The sequence below is a fragment of the Antechinus flavipes genome, chromosome 1 (genome assembly GCF_016432865.1).
Source record: "Antechinus flavipes isolate AdamAnt ecotype Samford, QLD, Australia chromosome 1, AdamAnt_v2, whole genome shotgun sequence".
Taxonomy (NCBI): domain Eukaryota; kingdom Metazoa; phylum Chordata; class Mammalia; order Dasyuromorphia; family Dasyuridae; genus Antechinus; species Antechinus flavipes.
This window is the reverse complement of record NC_067398.1, coordinates 167,364,544-167,386,435: the sequence shown is the minus strand read 5'-3', so window position 1 is coordinate 167,386,435 and position 21,892 is coordinate 167,364,544. Positions and strand designations below refer to the sequence as shown.

Sequence of the window (21,892 nt, the reverse complement as noted above, 5' to 3'; positions counted from 1 at the left end):
ATTGTAGCTTCTACAATAAAGATTAGAGGGCCTGGAATACCATATCTCAGAAGGCAAAAAACCTGAGATTACAGAAAGACTAAGCATCATCTTTCAGGGGAGAACTTGGATTTTCAATGAAGTAAGAGGCTTTCAATCATTTCTATTTAAAAAAAAAAAAACTAAACTAAATTAAACAGAATTTTTAATCCCCAAACACAAGATTCAAAAGAAGCATAGAAAGGTAAAAGTGGAAAGATATAGATATAGATATAGATATAGATATAGATATAGATATATATAAAATTTGAACATTAAACTGTTTATATTCCTGTATAGAAAATGATATCTGTAATTTAGAAAAACTATCTGTTATTGGGACAGTTAGAGAGTGAATACATGGACAGAGGGTATAGTTGTGAATGGACTCTGATGTGACAGTATCAAAGAAAAAGACATTAAGGGGTAGAAAAAGATCTATACTGGAAAAAGAGGAAAGGGGAGATATAATGAGACAAATTAGATCACATGAAAAGGTGCAAAAAACCTATTACAATAGAGAGAAAGAAGGGAGAAGGATGAGCTTTGTCTAAAACTTAATCTCATCAGTTTTGGCTCAGAGAAGGAATAACTTAAATCATTCAGTTGGATATAAAAATTTATCTGAGCTTATAAAGAAGTAGGAGGAAGAAGGGGAAAGAAAAGGGAGAAGTTAGAAGGGAGGGCAGAAACAGTAAGAGAAAAGCCTAGGATAAGGGAGGAAGGATGATGAAAATTAGAACAAGTAGAGGGCAGGGTAGGTTAGAAACAAAACACTACTTAGGAGGGACTAGAGTGGAAAGAGAATAAAAATATATATATAGGGGAGAAAATAGGATACAGGGAACTTCAGAATTGATAATCATGACTGTGAATGTGAATGTGATGAACTCTCTCATAACATGGAAGATAATAGCAGAGTGGATTAAAAAGCACTATCCTACAATATACTGTTTACAAGAAACACATTTGAAATAGAGAGATACACACAGAGTAAGAATAAAAGGCTAGAGCAGAATTTATTGTGCTTCAGCTGAAGCAAAAAAAAAAGCAGAGGTAGTGATTCTGATCTCAGATAAAGCAAAAGTAAAAATAGATCTAATTAAAAGAGATAAGAAAGTAAACTACATCTTGTTAAAGGGCACCCTAAACAATGAAGTAGTAATGATACAAAATGTATATGCACCAAGCCAGTTACAAGAAGAAATAGACAAAGAATTGGAAAATGAGTAAATACCCATCAATTGGGAAATTGCTGAATGAGTTGTGGTATATGAGTAATGGAATATTATTGTTCTATTAAAAAAATGATGAACAAGTTGATTTTAGAAATGCCTGGAAAGATTGACATGAATTAATGCTGTGTAAAACAAGGAGAACCAGGAATACATTGTACATAGTAACAGCAAGATTGTGCAATTATCAACTATAAAATATTTGGTTTTCTCAGTGATTCAGTGATCTAAGGCAATCTCAATAAACTTTGGATAAAAAAATGCCTTCTGCATCCATTAAGAGAACTATAGATTGAATGTAAATCAACACATGCTATGTCCATTTCTTTTTTCTGTTGTTTTTAATATTATATTATATATTATATACTATATTGTAAAGTGCTTTTATTTTCTCTCATCCTCTTCCTTTAAAAAAAAAGAGTCCACATTTTTAGCAATAGTATTCTAGTCATTTACAATTGTGAGCTATGAATTTATTGTTGTTTGTTCTTCATTTCAAAGGGGCTCAATGGTATCACAGGTGAAGTTTTGATTTGTTTATGAATTGGACTTAAGTGAGGCAGAGCTGCACAAAGTTATCAGCTTCACTTTCTCTTCCAGAGTCACTGAAGTCCAGTAGCAAAACAAAAGTCAAGATGACTGGCAATAGCCTGGAATGTAGTAAATAGCTTTAACATCTTTGATGCCTGGCCAAGCTCTAAGTGCTCCACAGTGCCTGCTTCAGCTACCTTCATAACCCTTTAAATAAACAGTTCTCATCTGCCCAACTTGTCAGGGCATGCTTGAGGTAGACATCTCCTTAACTCATCAAGAGGTTTGATGCCCATCAGTTACCCTCAACCTGGTTCAGCCCATCTGCAGAAATGTTTTACAGGAGTATGGTCCTTGCACATGCTATTGCTTCCTGGAACCACAGATGAGAGTGGGGTGAAGGTGGACACCAAACAGCCCTGAAAAGGGCTCAGCAAGTCCTCAGATGAGAGGCCATACTCACTGAACATCACATACTCCTTATGAGCTATGAATACTACAGTCTCCAAAGAATTCAAGTTGAAGGGTCACACAAAAGGTAATAGGGAGACCAGGGGATTTGGTGGGTTTAAGCAAATTGCCAATATACCATGTAAGAGAAGCAACAAAAAAGGATGTATCCAAAGAAATGTTTGTCTGCAAGAGATGGGTGGATGACATATCAAGAATGAGTGATAAAACCAACAGACAACTCAAACATTCCTCTAGTATTTACACAATCAAATAAATAAATAAGGAAAATTCTAGAGCAACAGTTTTTAACTTGTGGTCAGAAAACATTTATGTATGTAAAAATGTGTATGTACACAAATACTTATATACCTAACCTACATATATATGTGTAAGTATTTATGTATGTGCATATATACACATGTTTACATACACACACAAAGTACAATGTATACATGTATGGGATTGTCCAAGAGGACCAGCACTTATGGTACAAAGGTTTGCTGATACTTTTTGGGGGGGTGCTTTCCATTTTTGATATCCACTTGCCAAGAAACTATAAGAATTAAAAGGTTCAAATCCTAATAAAACTGTCTTGGCAGAAAGGCAGGTTGAGGGCAACCAACAAGTCTCAAACCCATTGGTGAGTTGGGGAGATGCCCCAAACATGTGAAGACTTTACTTTGGTGGAATGGGAGGATGAGCACAATTTGTTCAAATGAGCCACAAAGTTGGCTAAAGTAAGCACCATGGAGCAGTTAAAGTTTGGTAATTATGGAAGACACCAAGGTCATCACCAATCACCTTGACTTTTGTCTTACTATTGGACTTCAATGACTCTGGAAGAGAGAGTAAGGCTAATAATTTTCACTATTCTGCCTCACTTAAGTCCAATTAGTGTACAAATCAAGACATCACCTAAAATCCATTGTTACTATCTTATTGGTATTGCAGGCTCTGTGGTAGAGCTATTTGGACTTATATTGATTAATCACAGTTGAGAATACTGTACCCTAAACTCAACATCATGATATCATTAGTCGTCTTCAAAAATGAAGTATAAACTACAATATATGTATGGGGGTATGTGTGTGTGTGTATACACATGTAGAGAAGGAGTGATGGACATAGCTAGATAAATCTACATAACTAGATTTCAATGTTTCCCTTTGTAATCATATGTAATTCACTTTATGCATTTAAAAATTGGTTTCTTATAAGAAAGTCATAGGTTTCACTAGACTGCTAAAGGATTCCATGACCCCCAAAAGTTGAAACCTTTTGCTCTAGAAGATGAATTCTGGCACATTGGATGGACTAATTTGAAGTATTTACAGAAAAATATGAACAATAATCATACAAGATAAAAAGGCACAAATGAATCATAATATATGCAAAAAAGGAAAAACTCATACCAAAGAGTCACTGATACAGTTGAACTACTGATTTAGAAAATTAAGATAATATATATATAAATATAAATAATTGAATGAATAATGCAGAGATACAAGATGCAACTTTATTGTTTGTTGATTTAAAAAAAAAGTTTTCTAAAGCCAAATGAAGACTTCAATGCATTAAAAGCAAAAGCCACCCACAAGATGTCTGCTATGTATATATATTAAAATAATAATAATCCCTTAGATATAATAGATTTAACTTTTTTCAGAAACATATCACAGGAAGAATTTATGCTTGCCAAAACCTAACAATGGTGTATGCCTCAACAGGGCCAAAAGGAAGAAGCCAACATGTTTAGATTTGCAAAATTTTTAAAATGACTGTATTACCAAATCCTCAAAGAGGAAAAGGTAGTAAATTAATAGCACTGAAAATATAATTAGTAACCAAAATCTCAAAGTGCAAAGAAAAAAAAAACTAATGAAATTTTTAAAAATACTCAAAAAAATCTGGATGCCAAGGAAAACATGAAATAATTGTTCTCTTTTCCCTTTATAAATTTTTTTAAACTTTTTTTTTTATTTTGAAAAAAAATTTCTTTACAACATTATCCCTTGCACTCATTTCTGTTCCGACTTTTTCCCTCCCTCCCTCCACCTCCTTCCCCAGATGGCAAGCAGTCCTATACATGTTAAATATGTCATAGTATATTCTAGATACAATATATGTGTGCAAAACTGAATAGTGCTCTTGTTCCACAGGAAGAATTGGATTCAGAAGGTAAAAATAACCCGGGAAGAAAAGCAAAAACGCAAACAGTTTACATTCATTTCCCAGTGTTCTTTCTTTGGGTGTACTGCTTCTGTTCATCATTAATCAATTGAAACTGAGTTCCCTTTATAAATTAAAGAAGATGAACTAAGTCTTTAGCAAAACACAAAAACAAAGATGAGAGTATTAGATCAATTGAAGTCTAAGTAGTGAGATCAATTTTTTTTTTAAATAATAAGATTACAGTTCTGGCAAAAATTCCACTTAAGTATGGGTCATAATTCTGACCATTAGTTAATAATAATGTTTGTTGAGATACTATCCCAAATTTGAAAAGCAAAATTGTTACCAGGTTGCATTCCAGAGAAGACAGCCAATTTTTGCCAAGAATACCTTAATGCATTAAGGAAGGATAATAATCACCAGAGTAAGCTGTAGTTTAATTAAAGAATCGCTAATCTTCAAAAACAAGCTGACTAGGAAAGAAGATCTGTAAGCTAATGATCTTGCTTCCTCCCCTTATCCTGCTTGTCCTCACTTCAGCTGTTAGAGTTTCACTGTTGCCAGTAATGTACACATATGTGAATGTAAACAGAAGTTATCACACAACAGTATTCAAATATTTGCTAAACATACACACCTCCAAACTTAAAATTTTTCTCTTTAAATAGAAACAACAGAAACAAAGAGAGCCTTTACTGGTAGGGAAGCTTCAGTCATATCCTTATTTTTTCTGCTTTTCTAAAAGGAACAAGAGTCATGTTTGTAATGTCCAAATAAAGGATTATAGTCTTAAGTTTAAAAACAAGAGCTATATTTAAGTTTGTTAGTACAGTACATTATTTGTTCAATAACTACACATTCCCCTTAGGTTCAAATAGTTAGTCCAATCATCATAGTGGGTATTTTGGATTTAGTCAGAGTCAATAGAGTAGTCACAGGATGATATATCTTAGGCAAGAATTCTTTGCTTTTATTTGTTTGTTTGTTTTTAATATCATGAACTCTTTTTGGCCTTCTAGTGAAGCCTATGTATGGGCTCCTTCTTGAGGATGTTTTTAATTGCCTAAACTAAAATGTAAAGAATTGCAATGAAAACTGCTACATTAAAATATAGTTATCTAAATTTTATTTTTAAAAAGTTCATGAATCCTAAGTTAAGAATCTCTGATGGGGATTAAAACTGGCCTTTAACCTTAATAGTGTTGAAATATCTTTGATGTTATGTACATGCCATCTACCCCTTCTAACCCCATCTCTTAACAGCAGAGATAGCCAAAATCTACATCTGCAAGACCTGAAATCTCATTTTTATGAAAATCATATGACAAAGTAGACAATACCTTAGAAATAGATGTATGAGTGCACCTGTTTGTTCTCACAGCAGTGCATAAAAATATTCCAAATGCAGACAGACTGGAGAACTGGATGTTTTTCTAGTCTTTATTTGACTATGTAATAATATCCATGTGATAGCAGATGTGCCAACATTTTGATTTGGAACCAAAGGTAATGGGAACATTACCTTGGGAACAAAATTGGGAACAAAGGTAAGAAGCTCTATGTCCGAGTAGGATGAGAATACAAGAAAAGTCAAGAAATTCAGCACAAAAAGAGAAAAAGAGGAATAGGACTGGTTTTTTTTTTTTTTTTTTTAATCTTTTTTGAAGCTTCCTATTTGGGCATATTGTGAGGCTTCCCATGTGTGAAGTCACTAAAGAAGTCATAAAATCCACAGCATCGCCATTTTTATTTTTCAAATTCTGACCCTGTTACTGTTCATTTTCCTGTTATTATTTTGTTTCATGAGCCATTGCTTCTCTGTGCCTGGCTATCTATAGAAGTAAATGAGTGTGTAAGTGCAGGGTGAAGTTAACGGAATCATTTTGAGAAAAAAAGTTAAAGCAACTGTTTGCTGCCTACAACACGAATATCGGCTTCCTGAGCAAACCTGCTGTCAAGAGTGCTGTCCACAATTCAGCAGATCTGTCAGATAATCAAGTTGTAGCAACAGAATAATGTACTTTAAGAGAAGCCATAGACTAATTTTTACCTGCAAGTAAACTGACTATTCACTGTTAAGAAAAAAATTCTAAGAATCTTTAACTTGTAAAGATAAATTTTAGAAAAACTAAAAATGAGCCTAACTGAAAAGGAAATAAACAGCAGCTCTCAAAGAGATAGTAAATATTAATTTGCTATTTGTGTCATGTTACTGAAACTCAACCAATAATACAAGTAAATTTCCTATCCTAAAAGAAAACTGTTTTGTCTTCAAAAAAAAATTCATCAAAAATAATAAATTGATCTATATAATTATCTCTAGTGCCAATGTGACAAATACTATGAAATATTATAATATGCAATTTTCACTCACAAACAATAACTTAAAAAAAACCCTGAAATTCGTCAGTTGGAAGTCTACTTCCTTCCTTCTTTTTCTCCTATCCTCTCTCCTTTTCTTCCTTCCTCCTTCTCTCCTTTCCTCCCTCTGTCTATAGAGGGTATTATACCGTTCCTACAGCTGCTCTAAAAAGCATTTTTTTCTTTTGCACCTCTGAATCCTCCTAAGATATCTTGGGTTTTGCTGGCTAGATTTATTTCTTAAGGACCAGGCCTTAAAGCAAAACCAATCTGGTTCTAATGAGCCACCAAAAGGTTCTAAGCCAAGCCCCATTCAGTCATTGTGGAGATCCATATTGACTCAGATTGAATGTAAGTAGCAGTGATATCTGCTTTGGCCAGAAACCCTGAGGTCTTGCCCTCCCAGATTCATTCATTTATTTATTTAGATGGTCAGGTAAGTAAAAGAGGAGATTCTTTTCCTCTATTACCACCTAGCCTCAATCACTGAATGGCCATTGATTGCCTCAGTCACACTGAGACCTGTTGAAGACTTTAGCTTAAAAAGGCCAAGGTCTCCCATTGTATCCAGGGCCATCTCCAGTAGTTCTGATCCATATCTGGCCACTGGACCCAGACAGTTCTGGAAGGGAAAGTGAGACAAGTGACCATGCCCAGGCCTCCCTCACTTTAATCCAATTCACTCACATGTTACAACATCCTCTCCCTAATGCCATGGTCCTCTTTGGGAACAAAGGACAAACAACAACTTATATCACTGTCATTTCTTTTCCCAATTTTTACTGTACCACTCAACCACTTTGGAAAACAATTTGGAATTAATAAATAGACTAAAATGTCTCTACTCTGAATTAGAGATTCCATTATTAGGGTTTATGCCCCCAAGAAAGCCACCAATAATAAGAAAGTGTCCATAAAAACAAAGTTTAGCAACTCTTTTTGTGAAAAAAATAATTGGAAACAAAGTAAATGCTCATTAGTTGGGGAATTGTTAAACAAATGGTGGTTAGGTCATATAATCATTATCTACTAGAAATGATGAATGTGATGAATATTGACAAGCAAGGAAAGATCTATATGAATTAATATATAGTGAAGTAAGCAGAGTCAAGAAAACAATATACATAGTAACCACAGGGAAATGGAAAGGACAACCACATACCAAAAAATCAGAAGTCAATATAATAAAGTTATAAAAAACCAAGGGAGACTCAAATAAACAAATATGAGAAGACTTTTCCAACCTACCCATTTCATGAGATCCACAGGAGGTCCACCACTGTTACAGATATGTTTGAGCTTTATTAAATAGATTCATTAGGTGTGCAGATTCCAACCTCCCCTGCACTACCCTGCCCCTTTTGTTAATCTTTAAAAAGACTATTTGTTTATATGGTTCCTCTCTGGAAAGAGAAGAAAAAATTCTGGGAATAAATATGATGATGTCAAAGACAGAAGAGAAGGGAGAAAGGGTGAGAGGAGAGGAAGAGGAGATGAAGAAAAAGGCAGAATAGGGTAAGGAGAAGAAACAAAAGGAAGAAGAAACCCATAACTTTTTAATAGCAATAACTAAATTAGGGCAAAAAAATTTAACACTTTGGAAAACTTCTTCTCCTTGTATAACCTTCTAAAATAAGTATTTTTTTTTAATTATACCAATTTTCCTTTCCTCAAAAAAAAGTTCACTTTGGAAAAATTCAAAGTTTTCAATGAATTTGGCACTGATCTAATTGGTAATTTTTAAAATTGTTGTGAATATCTTTCATGGTGATAGCTATTTTTATTAGTTATAATCACAGATTTTTATCCTGGGGTTTACAGCTATAAAAGTAACTCATTATATATTAACCATTTTGTCTTAAGATTAGGAAAAATTTGTGAAGAGCTTTTTTAAAAAACTATAAGTAAATATCTCAATTTAATAAGATTAGATTTTAGAGCCCCCTTCCCATCTCCGAAAAAAAAACAAAAACAAAGACTACCACTACTAGAATAGAGTATAAAAATCACTACTTACCAAATTCAGGTCGCTATGCCTGGCTCCTTCATCATCTTCCTGAAAATAAATAGTTTTCCTATTATTTTAGGAATTTGTTAATTAAAGAAATTTAATTACATTACATAAGTTCAATAAAAGATTGTCGATTAGATTTTCAATGCAGATTTTATTCACAATTACCATTTTAAAGAAGAAGCATAAAGTAAAATCTTGAAGTCTATCAGAAAGAAAACATTATAAAAATAATTGAGACTAATTGAAGCACTTTCAGATAAAATCTCAAGAGGACCTTCAAGACAGAAGCTGCCCACAAGACAAGAGGTTAATCAAGTAATTGAAGAAAACAACCTCATCTTTCCTGATTACTTATTTGCTGAAATATTTCTAGATGCCCCATAATGAAAAGATATTTGAGAACTTTTGCGTTTCCATATACTTTAATAGCTTTTCATTAAGGGTTGGTTTTTTTTTTTTTTTTAACTTATCTCACAATTATCCTACTGGGTATAAGAAAAATAAATGCATCTATGTTAACTGTATGACATCTGAATACAATTCATCTTGATTCTACTTCCTGACTTTTGTAGAGCCTATATTAGATGAAGGGACTCTGAAATATTTTTACTAAATTATTACAGTGGGCCCTCCAGAGAATGAGAACGAGAGTAATGTCTTTTCTACAAATAGGAACTTAGAGAATAAGATGTTGGATTCTCAAATCAAACTCAGAAACACCAAAGATCTGACACATTGTTCCCAGAAACTAGAATATAACTTGTTCATTTTTTATTCTGAAATTGGGTCATTTAAGTTCTTCACTTTTTATTCTGTTAATATGGACATTTTATATTTTTATAAATATTCATCCATTTCATTAGGTTGATGTTTAAATGACACTTAGTCAAGTAGAATAGTTTATAACTTTTCCTTTTATTTTTTTATTGTTACATGTTCTTTTTCATGTTTGATATTGGTATTTGTTTCTTTTTTATTCAAACTTGCTATTTATTCCCCTATGCTTATTTTGTTTGTTTGCTTTCAATTTTATTAATCTCTTCTTTGATTTTCAAAATTTCTATTTTAGTGTTTAATTAAGGTGTTTTTTTTTAATTTGTTGGGTTTTTAGTTGCAGCCCAATTTATTGATCTATTCTTTCATCTTTTTTGTTGATCCAGCCTATCTGTCCCAGATAAAAAGGATGCTACTGTTCTTCACATAAATGTTCTAACCAAAATGGCCTTCTTGCTATTATACAAATACATGTCTCCCCTCTCCATACACCTGCATCCATCCTTCCATTTCCATTCTACACAGGTTATTGCTGCTGCCTTTAGAATTCAGTTTCCTTCAGGTTTAGCTTAAGAACTGTCTTGATCCTTTTCTAATGCCCTCTGCTACTAATACCTCCCATCCCCAACAAACAGCCTTCCATTTACTTTATGTTTTCTATGTATTTAAATAATGTCCCTTCTTGGAGCTATTCCCCAACTTTACACTCTTGGGTTCCAATTTAGGTCTTCCAGGGAGCTACTTTCTCACCTTTAAAGTACCGTGTGGGTACACACTCCTAAAAGTAGAATTCCTGAGCCTGTGTAACAGATTGATTCAATTAATAGATACCATCAACTTAAAGTATTTACTGAGATGCTATCATAAGAACAGTAATAATAAAACTTTCCCTTAATAAATTTGGGCACATTCTACCACAAGGACCGATAGTGGGATGAGTGAGCACACACTTCACTAGAAAGACATAAAACTACAAAACACATACCATCTGACCCTAGTACTAAGGAACCTCTGCATCCTTTCTCATTTCCTAGCATTCTAATGCCCTCTGAGCACAGTGCTTTTGCTAAACTAGTCACTCAGCTCCTAAAACACATCACACTCCAGAGATACGTCTCCTATCTTTGGCTGACTATGTGTTTCCATACCTTGTTCCTTTTAAAGACATCATGACCAATGAGGATAAGGGAATAAGAAAGAACTCCACTTCCCTGCTCCAGCATGAAGGAATAAGCACTTCTCAGGTGTGTTCTTCCTTCATAGTGGCTCACTTCTAAGCTATCAAGGATCAGGCTCCTCAAAGTTTTTTCCTACTTTTTCAGGCTCTTAAAAAGTGTGCCTCATTTTTAAAAACAGTCACTAGGAGGATGGCTAATCAATGGTAAATCAATAAACAGCTGTGCTCTAAATAATGAAAATCATTTTTGAAGGAATTCTTTATATCTTGTAAAGCAATAAGAATATAAAATACTTCTCCATACTTCATTTAATGACTTATTACTAGTCTTTGTTATCTGTCCTTTAACTTCTATCATTTCCCAGACTAAATTTCAAGGACTATAAGTTCCTTAGGGACAGGGACAATTGTTTTGTTTTATTATCTCCCATTATCTTGCACATATTAATAAATATTTGTTGTTTTGTCCGATGAAGCTGGCAAAACTATGTTACTATTACTAAGACATACACTTCCCATTGTTTTTCTAACACAGTGTATAAATTCGGGATGTTTCATTTCAACTAGAAAATCATAATCTAGACCAAAGGAGAATAGAGGCTATAGTCTAAAGCCTTCATTTTAAAGATGAGGAAATGAAGGTCCAGGAAGTAACTTGCTCCAAATCATGGGAATGCTATCAGAGGAATGGTTTGGCCCTAGATTTTTGGTCTCCAGAGTTAATAATCATTACACTGTGAACACTGCCTCCCTTTTACATCTTGTGACCAATGGCATGCATCTGTGTGCATACTATCAATGGCTGGCCAGAGATAAGGGTTCAGTTTATGGCCATTAAACAAAGCTAAGAAAATAAATTCACACAAGCCAAGCTCATCCCTTTGCCTTCATTAACTGAGTATTCTAACTACCTGAGCTAATCAGCCACAGTCTGTAAGTTCCTCTGGCAGGAATCATGTCCTCATTAAACCACTGAGTTTAGGTGATTCCAATTTTCCTTTATCTGTAAAGTACTTTCCTATTTTGTATTCTCCTGCAAGATATATATGTGAAGAGAGTATTGAGTAGGCATCTGTCCCCTTGGTGAGTCTCTCCTGAAGTAGATCCATGAGAAAGAATCCCTTTAGATTCATGATAGTGGTTAAGTAAATGTGAGAGGGATTAAGAGGGTTAGACTTAGCAGGGTTATCAACTGCTTTCAATTGCCACATGTGCCATTAAGAAAGCCTCAAGTTCCTTAAAGAAACCATTGTGTAAATTGAGAGGAGAGGAGGGAGAAAATTAGGTTCAAAAAACGTTAAATGACAAAAACAGCAAGCAAAATTCATTCTGAAATATCCTGTTGCAGTTTTTAGTCAAGTCTATTGTATTTATAATAGAATATGTTGCATATTGCTATAGAACAGTGTAATTAAAGTATTTAACGAATATTTATTAAGCAGATACAACATGCAAGGTATTATGCTAAATCCTGGACATATAAAAATTAAAAGGGTCATTGTCAATGCCCTCAATGAATTTATAGTTTCTTTTATAAACTTTTATAAGCATTGTAGTCTCTGAAATCAAAGGGTATTTTCTCACTAGTGTGAAAATATCCTTTTTCTTTTCTTTTTTTTTTTTTTAGTTTTAAAAAATTTAATTTATTTAATGGTAATGTATGGAACACAACAATCATTTCTATAATATAGTATAATAGAAACAATGATTACACATTAAACTAAAAATATATTTTGTACAACTTGCTGTTCCTTTTTAATATCTTTTTCTTTTAATGTAATAAACCTACCACTTCTGAAATATTTCTTTTTCTTAAATCTTCATTCAGTTTCTGCCAGTGAAATCCTTTAACTCCACTTCTGACTCAATCCTCTTTCTTCAGTCCTTACTACTTCACACTTATGGTTACTAGTACAATAGTTGTAATTTAATGAAGGTCAATGACAAAATGACATAGCTTCTCTTCCATATCTTTTATTCTTTCTTCTCCAATGGAGTAACCATGTCTCAATCCCACCTTGGTCATGCTTTCTGTCATTTATTTTGATTTGCATTTCACACAATGTGAGGAAACCACTATATAACTGTTCTTTAGAGCTGTCTTAAAAGTTTAGAGTGTTTGGGGTTTTTTTAATAGAGAAAAAAGGGTCTGGCTTCTTTAAGAAAATACAACTTTAGTCTGACAACAAATTTTAAAATTTTAATAATTAGCAAAGAATGATTAGTATTAATTTAGTATTGATAAACAAGAGAAATAAGTTAACTAAGTTGATAAGGAAACTTTTTTTCATCAGAATGATGAAACTTAACATATCTTCTAGTGAATACAAAGAAATACTATTTTGTTGGGGGGGAGGGGTGTTTCCTCAGCTTTTAGATTTCTGATATAGGAGAGAAAGAAATACTGAACTACTACAAGAAAGTAAGATGCTTAATAGAAAAGATGACTCCTCTCACTTAGCTATAGATAGATTAGTAATTGAAAAAAACCAAGCACTAATTAGCAACAAAACCATACTTTAAAAGTCTTCTTATTTAATGTAAGCAGCTGAAAAAGCCAGGAACTTTTAATACTTTGGGTTCCAGAAATTTGTTGAGAAGCCATATACAAAATTCCAGAGCTTGCCAACATTTAGAAGCACTTTAGTAAAAGTAAAAATTTGGGGTAACACTTGAGTTTTAATGAAATAATTAAACTGTAATTAGGACTTTTTTCCTATTTTTCAAAATCTCAGTCTATTTTGATTTATTTATAAAGGAAAAGCAATAATAAAGGAAAAGTAGTAATTTAAGATTATTAATAGTTTATAATGCTATTTTTATTGTAATAGTTTTTTTTAAAGCAAACTTTCTGATCACAGTTTCAATATTCTTTTCATTCCACCATAAAATACCAAATGAAAATGATAAAGAATAAAATCCAAAAACACAGATCAGCCTCCTTCCGGTAGCCTCTGGACATTATAAATACCTACTAACATAAGGTCACAAAGAGGAAAATGAGACCTGTAGCCTTCTAGTTTTTCACATGTATTAGGGTTAATAAGAAAGATTAGGGCACACCTCTACTCAACATATGCCTCCATATCTTCCTATTTCCTCTGTAATTTGTTAGCAAGAGTTCTATCAGCATCTACTCTCAGATTCTCCTATTTTCCCATCAGTATAAGTTCTCTTTGGTTGATTGAAAGGCTTCAGGTGAAAAACAAAGTAGGTCTTCACACCCACCCCATACCCAAAAGTGAGGTAGCCCTCTTATAGTATTTGCCTTCCAAAATCAAAACACATAAAATGACAACAAACATTATAGTTGGGAGGGGTTATTTTGATATTTTAAAAAATCTGTCATTTTATAAATACAGGTATTTACTCTAATAATAGAGATTGCATAAAATCAATGCCTTCCATAGGAATGTAATTTCCTTTAAATCAAAAGGTCTTTCTCTTTTTCTTGTAGTGTCTTGAGGCACTGTCTTAGCAGATCACTTTGCTTCCCACTTTTCTTAAAAGACTGAGGTCAATGTTTTGTTTTTGTTTTTTAACTCAACTCTTTCTTCATATCTCAAAACCTCTTTCTGTCTCCAACCATATCTTCCATTTACACTTAGGGGATATAGCCAGTTCCCTTTCCTGGAAAGGTTAACCTACCAAGAATAAAATTAAAGTACCCTGAAGGGGGTGAGAGGGGAAGGGTACAGACAAGAAGCTACATACATCTCTTATGTCTTTCTCAAAGCCTTACAAGGACATTATGCTATATGGAGAGAAGAGCTTGTTATGCCAGTTTCCTTTAATTGTTCTGCCTCAGTCCCCCTGGTTGAACCCCTCCCCCCCCCTTCCTGACCATTAGAATGGATATAAATTAGGGCTAGGAGCCCTGACCATTAGCATTCCATAAGAACAGAGGGCTCATCTCAAATACCTAGTTGGCACCCTTTATCTGTTCTACAGACTTAGACTCCCTGTCTCTACTTTGATTACCTACTTCCCTACATAGGGACATAGGGACTTATGATCATTCCTGTTCAAACCAATTTTATGGTTCTGGAAATTACCATTCACCAGTGCTCACTTCACCCCTGCCTTTGTCTCCTTGATAGCTGGAGTCTAAAAAATCCCTGGAATCCTTCATTCCCTACAGAATGCTTTGAGACTCGAATCCCATTCAGTCTTCTGGGCACCAAACAATCTTTCTCTCTCAAATAACATATTATAAACTCTTGAATTTCTATCTTGCCTCAGTCTCTCCAGCATTATAAGCTCTCAACTAATTTCTTTCCTTCCTTCCTTTCTCCCTCCCTCCTTCTTCTTTCCTCCTTTCCTAAATATTTCATAATCATAAAACTTTTAACATTTTTTTAAATTTTTGAATTGCAAATTCTCTTCCTCCTTCCCATATTCTCCCCTTTCCCTGAGAAGGCAGTAATTTGACTTCAATTATATATTAGAGGTCTTGAAAAACAAATCTCCATATTAGCCATATTGCAAAAGAAACCACAAACAAAATAAAAGAATAAAGATAAAATAAATTATTAAAAATATGCCTTAATGTGCATTCAGAATTCATCCATTCTCTTTGGAGGAAAATAGCATTATTTCATCCTGTGTCCTTTGGAATTGTTTTAGTTCACTAAATAATCAGAGTAGCTAAATCTTTCACATTTGGTAATCTCTACATTATTGTTACTCTGTACAATATCTTTCTGCTTCAAATTTGTTTCTCATAAACAACACATTATTGGATTCTGGTCTCCAATCCATTCTGCTGTCTCGTTCCACTTTATGGGTGGGCTTATCCCATTCACATTCATAGTTATGATTACTAATTCTGCATCTCCTTCTATCCTATTTCTTCTGTTTATCCTTTTTATCCTCTCCCTTCTCTAAAATATCTTTTGTTTCTGATCACTGCTTTCTTTTATTTGACTTTCTTTTATAAATTCCTCCATTTTCTGTTATCTCCTTTCTGTCATACTTCCCTATTAGCTAAGATAGATTTCTATGACCAATTTAAATTTAGAACTGATGAAGCATTATCTGCTATCCCATCGTTTCTTTCACTCTAAAAGTTCTTCATGGAATGCCTTTCATGTGAGATGACTTCCTTCATTCTCTCTCTTCTCCCTTCTTTCAGGGCATTCCTTCTTTCTTTCCTATCCATTTTTTTAAATACCATCCCAACAAAATCAACTCACTCCTGCACTCTGTTTATATAGAATCCTCCTAACTGCCCTAATAATGATAAAAAAAAATTCTTAGAAAATATATGTATCATTTTCCCACATAGAAAGATAGTTTAACTCCTACTGAGTCCCTTACAATTTGTCTCTCAAGTTTACTTCTTTATGCTTCTTCTGCCTTATATTTCAAAGTCAATTTGTCGATTCAGTTCCAGTCTTTTCATCAGGATGATCAAAAATCTTATTTTTCATTAATTTCATTTTTACCCTTTAAAGGGTAAAAAAATTTTCTGGGTAAATTATTCTTGGTTATAATCCCAGTTCTTCTGCCTTCTGGAATATCATATTTGTAGTCATTCAAGTATTCATTCCTTTAATGTGGTAGTTGCAAGATCTTCTGTGATCTTACTGAGGTTCCATTGTTGAATGATTGCTTTCTGACTGCCTGAAGTATTTTATCTTTGACTTGTGGGTCCTGGAATTTGCTTATTATATTCCTAAGAATTTTCATTTGGGGATATCTTTCAGGAACTATCTGATGGATTCCTTCCATTAACCTCTAGTTGTAATGTATCAGGTTATTTTTCCTTAATAAATTTCTTGAAATATCATGTCTAGGCTCTTTCTTTGATTAGGCTTTAAGGTAGTCCAATAAATCTTGAATTATTTCTCCTCCATCTATTTTCCAGGCAAGTTGTTTTTTCTATAAGATATTTAACATTTTCTTCTATTTTTTCAACCTTGTTTTTTAATGTCTCATGGAGTCATTAGCTTTCACTTGCCCAATTCTAATTTTTAAGGAATTATTTTCTTCAATGACCTTTTACATTTCTTTTTCCATTTGGCCAGTTCTGCTTTTTAAGGAGTCATTTTCATTAGTTAATTTTTGTACTTTTTTTTCATTTGGCCAATTCTATTTTTAAGGTGTTATTTTCTTCATTTTTTTTGCCTTTTACCATGATGTTTATTGTCTTTTCATAATTTTCCTCTTTTATTTTTATTTCTTTATCTTTGTTCCCCTCTATTACTCACAGAGAGGGAAATTTGATTTTGAAAATCATCTTTTAGCTTTTCCAGGAATTCTTATTGGTCTTGTGTTCAATTCACAATTTTTCCTTGAGGCTTTACTGTTTTGATTTCATTGCCTTCTTCTGTCTTTGTGTTTTGATCTTCCCTGTCACCATTAAATAACTTATCATAATTAGGTTCTCTGTTGTTTGTTCATTTTTCCAGATTATTTCTTGACTTGAGACTTTATGTTTATGTTGGGATCTGTTCTCAGCATCTAGATGGGGTGACTGTCTCAAGTTTCATGTTTTTTCATACTATTTTCAAAGTTAGATCTGGGGGTTTGAAAGTATTCAATGCTTCCAAGGTATTGAGATCTGGAGAGAGGTATGGTCACTGCTCACTTGACCTACAATCTGGTCCTCACCTAAGAAGGACACCCGATCCCTTAGAATTTCAATCAATAATTATCTTCAGAATCCCTTCTTCCTTGGGACTAGAAACAACACTGTTCCTCAGGGTCCCTGAGACCTTGGGCTAGAAATGGCACTGCCTTTCAAGGATTCCATTCCCTCCTGACCAAAAATACTCCTCTCCTCTCTGCCCTTGAACTATGATCAGGAAGTAGGTATAGGCAATGGAACTGCCAACCAATGTCTAAATTCAGTACTAGTGTAGGGATACTCTAATCTCTTTCTGACTAGTTGACAGATTCCCTTATTGTCTCTGCTGTTGCTTCTGTCACCACTTAGAACTAGTCTCATCAGTTGTGTTTCATCTAAATGGGCTCCGGATCAGCCTTCCCCGCTAGTCCCTCCCCACCGCCAACCATAGGTCATTCTTTCAACTTTCGATATTGTCTTTGGCTCTGTCACTCCAGAATGTAATCTGAAGCATTATTTTAAAAGATGTTTAGAGCAGAATGATAGGAGAGTTAAACATTCTCTACTCCTTCCTCTTGTCTCCCCATGCTTACAGTTGTAAAAGTGAATAAGTAGAAATAAACTCATTTCTATTCCTATTAAGTAGCTGCTAAAAATCTGTCATATCTAACTTTTCTAAATTTTGAATTAGGGTTCTTTAGGTTTTTCTTGATTTTTTTTGGTTAGATTTGGTCTAGGTCTGAAAGGGGATATATTGAGGTAACCATCATTATAATTTCATTGTCTATTTCTCCTTGCAATTAAGTTAACTTTTCCTTTAAATACTGATATAATTCAGTGTGTGTGAAGAGAAAGGGAGGGAGGGAGGAAGGAAGACAGAAAGAGACACAGAGAGAGATCTAATATTATTTACAGTACCTCATGTACTTATTTAATTTTTCTCTTAACAATTTGAATGAAAAAAAATTTAATTGAAAAATTGAAAAAAGAATTTGGATGCTACGCCATTTGGTGCACATGTTTTGTATTGATTTTGCTTCATCATCTATAGTTCCTTTTAGCAGATTGCTCATTCCTTTTCATTAGGTCTATTTTTGCTTTTACTTTGTCTGAGATTATGATTGCTACCCTGCCTTTTTTAACTTCAGCAGAAACATAATGGATTCTGCTCCACCAACTCCTTATTTTAACTTTGTGTGTTCTCTTAGTTGCTAAATCTAATGAGAAACTCAATCTTTATTCTCTAAAGCCTTTAATAATGTTGATCACTTATTCCTTGATATTCTCTTTTCTTTAGGATTTCAGGAGTCTATTCTTTCCTAGTTCCCATTCAACCTCTCTGAGCAATTCTTCTAAATTTTCTTTGCAAAATCTTCATCCTTCTAATTGTAAGTATCCTTTTAAGTTCTGTCTTAGGCTCATTTCTCTTTTCCCACTTGAGATCATCAACTCCCATGGACTTAAATACCATCTCTAATTTTGATGTTTCACCAATATACTTTTCCTGCCCCAAATTCTCTGCTGACCTCTAATCTTTCATCTCTAACTGTCTTTCAATCATCTCAAATAGGATAGCTAGTAGAGATTTTAAATTAAACATTAAAACTAAATAAACTCATTATCTTTTCCCCAAACCCTCCCCAGCTCTTATGTTCCTTATTACTAAAAGGTACACCACCATCCTCCCAGTCTATAAAACTCAAAGCCTAAGTATCATCCTTTATCCTTCTCTCTCCAAAAAAAAATCTATAGCAATGATCTATCCAATCACTGCTGAAAATTTCATCTTTGAAACATCTCTTGAATGCACTTTCTTCTCTCCTGTAACATTGCCACCACTGATACAAGCCTTTATCACTTCATACCTTGGACTATTACAATATCCTGCGGGTGAGTCTGCCTGCCTCAAGTCATTCCTCAATTTGATCCACTTTCTATCCAGATACCATTTCTTTTCCTGAAAAATGACCATCTCACTACCCTTCTGAATAAATTTTAGTGACTCCCTTTAGCTTCCAAGATCAATTTTATACTTGATCTAGCCCACTTTTACCTTTCCAATCTTCTCACATCTTACTCCTCAATATATATTCTTTGTTCCAACTGCACTAGGCTTTTGGTCTTTCCATGAATAAGACACTTTCTGTTCCAGGCATTTTCACTGGTTGTCCCCCACATTGTTCCTCTTTTTTGCCTACTGATTTCTAGGACTTCCTTTAAATTTTATCTAAAAATCCCATCTTCTACAGGTAGCATTTTAATTCCAGAGTCTTCCTATGTTAATTAATTCCTATTTATTCTTTATGTTACTGGTTTGTATGACTTTGTTTGCATTTTGTCTCTTCCATGTCAGCTCCATCAGGAAAGGGATCATGTTACATTTTCTTTTGCATCTTTAGAGCTTATCATAGTGCCTAGCATACAATAGATACTTTTAAAATGTTGATTGATTAAATAGCAGAATGAGTCCTTAAAATGATCAGTAGTATCTATTTAAACCATCAGCAATAAGAGAAGAAAAAGAGATTAAGGGAATTATAGTAAGTCATGAGGAAACCAAATTATCACTTTTTGCAGATGATATGATGATATATGTACAGAGTCCTAGAGAATCAACTGAAAAACTGCTAGAAACAATTCACAACTTTAGCAAAGTTGAAAAAAAAAAAAAAGCAAAATGATGATCTGACTACGTGTTCTTACAAAATCCAAAATTTCTTCCAAAATATGTTTTTTTAATAGAAAAGGCCACATTCTTTTGTAACATTGTACTCTCAACAACAAAGAACATACCTTATCTATTATGCACACTGAACAAATATTTGATGAACTGAACAGAAAGAGGACAAAAGCAAAAAGAATTTCCAGTGTAGAAAATCCCTGCCTCAATCAAGATTAGCAACACTTCTATAAAACAATGTTAGAGCATGCCTAGAGAAGTGGAAGGTTAAAACATTTGCCCATAATAACTCAGGCAATATGTGTCAGAAGAAAATGATGAGGGGAGCCCTGAAACTCTCTCTCACTCTCTCTCTTGGACTTTGGAGGGGAAGCTTGGGAAACTCCCCCAGAGAAGCTCTCCTCTGAGAGACCCACCCCAGGGAATCAAGATAAAATGGTTTCATTATGTTATCTGGGTGGGACTAGTTGAGTCCAGGACCACTCCTACTTAGCCCAAGCTGGAGATCAAGATTTCTATCCAACTCTATTGAGTTGGATTCCTTCAGCTCAATCCTTTGCAGAGAGTCAAAAGCAGAGGACTTAATCATGCCAAGAAACCTCTCTTTTTCCTTGGCATAGACGCCTTCCAGCACCCTCTGCCCACTGAAAAGACATTCTCTTTCAGTGTTACTCCCTCTATCTCTCTCACCTATTTCCTTAACAGGACCCTATTCACTTTCTCTGCTAGAGGATTTCTCTGCTAGATCTTTACTTTTCTGTTGGGACCTGCCACTAAAGATGTCAGTCTCAGTTCTAATAATAAACTTCTTTTGCCAGTTTAACTTTACAAGTTCATAAATCCATTTACGAAGGACCTGCGCCAATCAGAAGGGGATTCCCATAACTCCCTGCCCTGTGCTGAATCTCATCATAACTTAAACTCGAGCCTTAGTGATTCCAAGGGCAAATTACAATTTTCTTTCTTTCTTTTTTTTATTACAGCTTTTTATGTACAAGATATATGCATGGGTAATTTTCCAGCATTGACAATTGCAAAACCTTTTGTTCCAATTTTTCCCCTCCTTCCCCCGACCCGCTCCCCAGATGACATGTTAAATATGTTAAAGTATATGTTAAATAAGATATATGTATACATATCCATAAGTTATTTTGCTGCACAAGAAGAATCAGACTTTGAAATAATGAAGAATTAACCTGTGAAGGAAATAAAAAATGCAAGCGGACAAAAATAGAGGGATTGGAAATGCTATGTAGTGGTTCACACTCATTTCCCTGAGTTCTTTTGCTGGGTGTAGCTGGTTCAGTTCATTACTGCTCTATTGGAACTGATGTGGTTCATCTCACTGTTGAAGAGGGCCACATCCATCAGAACTGATCATCATATAGTATTGTTGTTGAAGTATATAATGATCTCCTGGTCTTGCTCTTTTCAGTCAGCATCAGTTCATATAAGTCTCTCCAGGCCTTTCTGAAATCATCCTGTTGGTCATTTCTTAGCAAACAATAATATTCCATAACATTCATATACCATAATTTATTCAGCCATTCTCCAATTGATGGGCATCCACTCAGTTTCCAGTTTCTGTCCACTACAAAAAGGCTGCCACAAACATTTTTGCACATATGGGTCCCTTTCCCTCCTTTAAGATCTCTTTGGGATATAAGCCCATAGTAACACTGCTGGATCAAAGGGTATGCACAGTTTGATAACATTTTGAGCATAGTTCCAAATTGCTCTCCAGAGTGGCTGGATGTATTCACAATTCCACCAACAATGTATCAGTGTCCCAGTTTTCCTACATCCCCTCCAACATTCACCATTATCTTTTCCTGTCATTCTAGCCAATCTGAGAGGTGTATAGTGTTATCTCAGAGTTGTCTTAATTTGCATTTCTCTGATCAAT

At 34.1% G+C, this 21,892-nt stretch overlaps 1 protein-coding gene across 1 annotated transcript in view; it reads right to left on the bottom strand.

The window, feature by feature from the left end:
* Positions 1–21,892, bottom strand: part of ATG10 (autophagy related 10) — a 315,023-nt gene that overhangs the window by 183,292 nt on the left and 109,839 nt on the right. Inside the window, exon 4 of the mRNA XM_051992929.1 lies at positions 8,788–8,826. Within this exon, the coding sequence (XP_051848889.1) occupies positions 8,788–8,826 (39 nt within the window). The remainder of the gene's footprint in view (positions 1–8,787; positions 8,827–21,892) is intronic.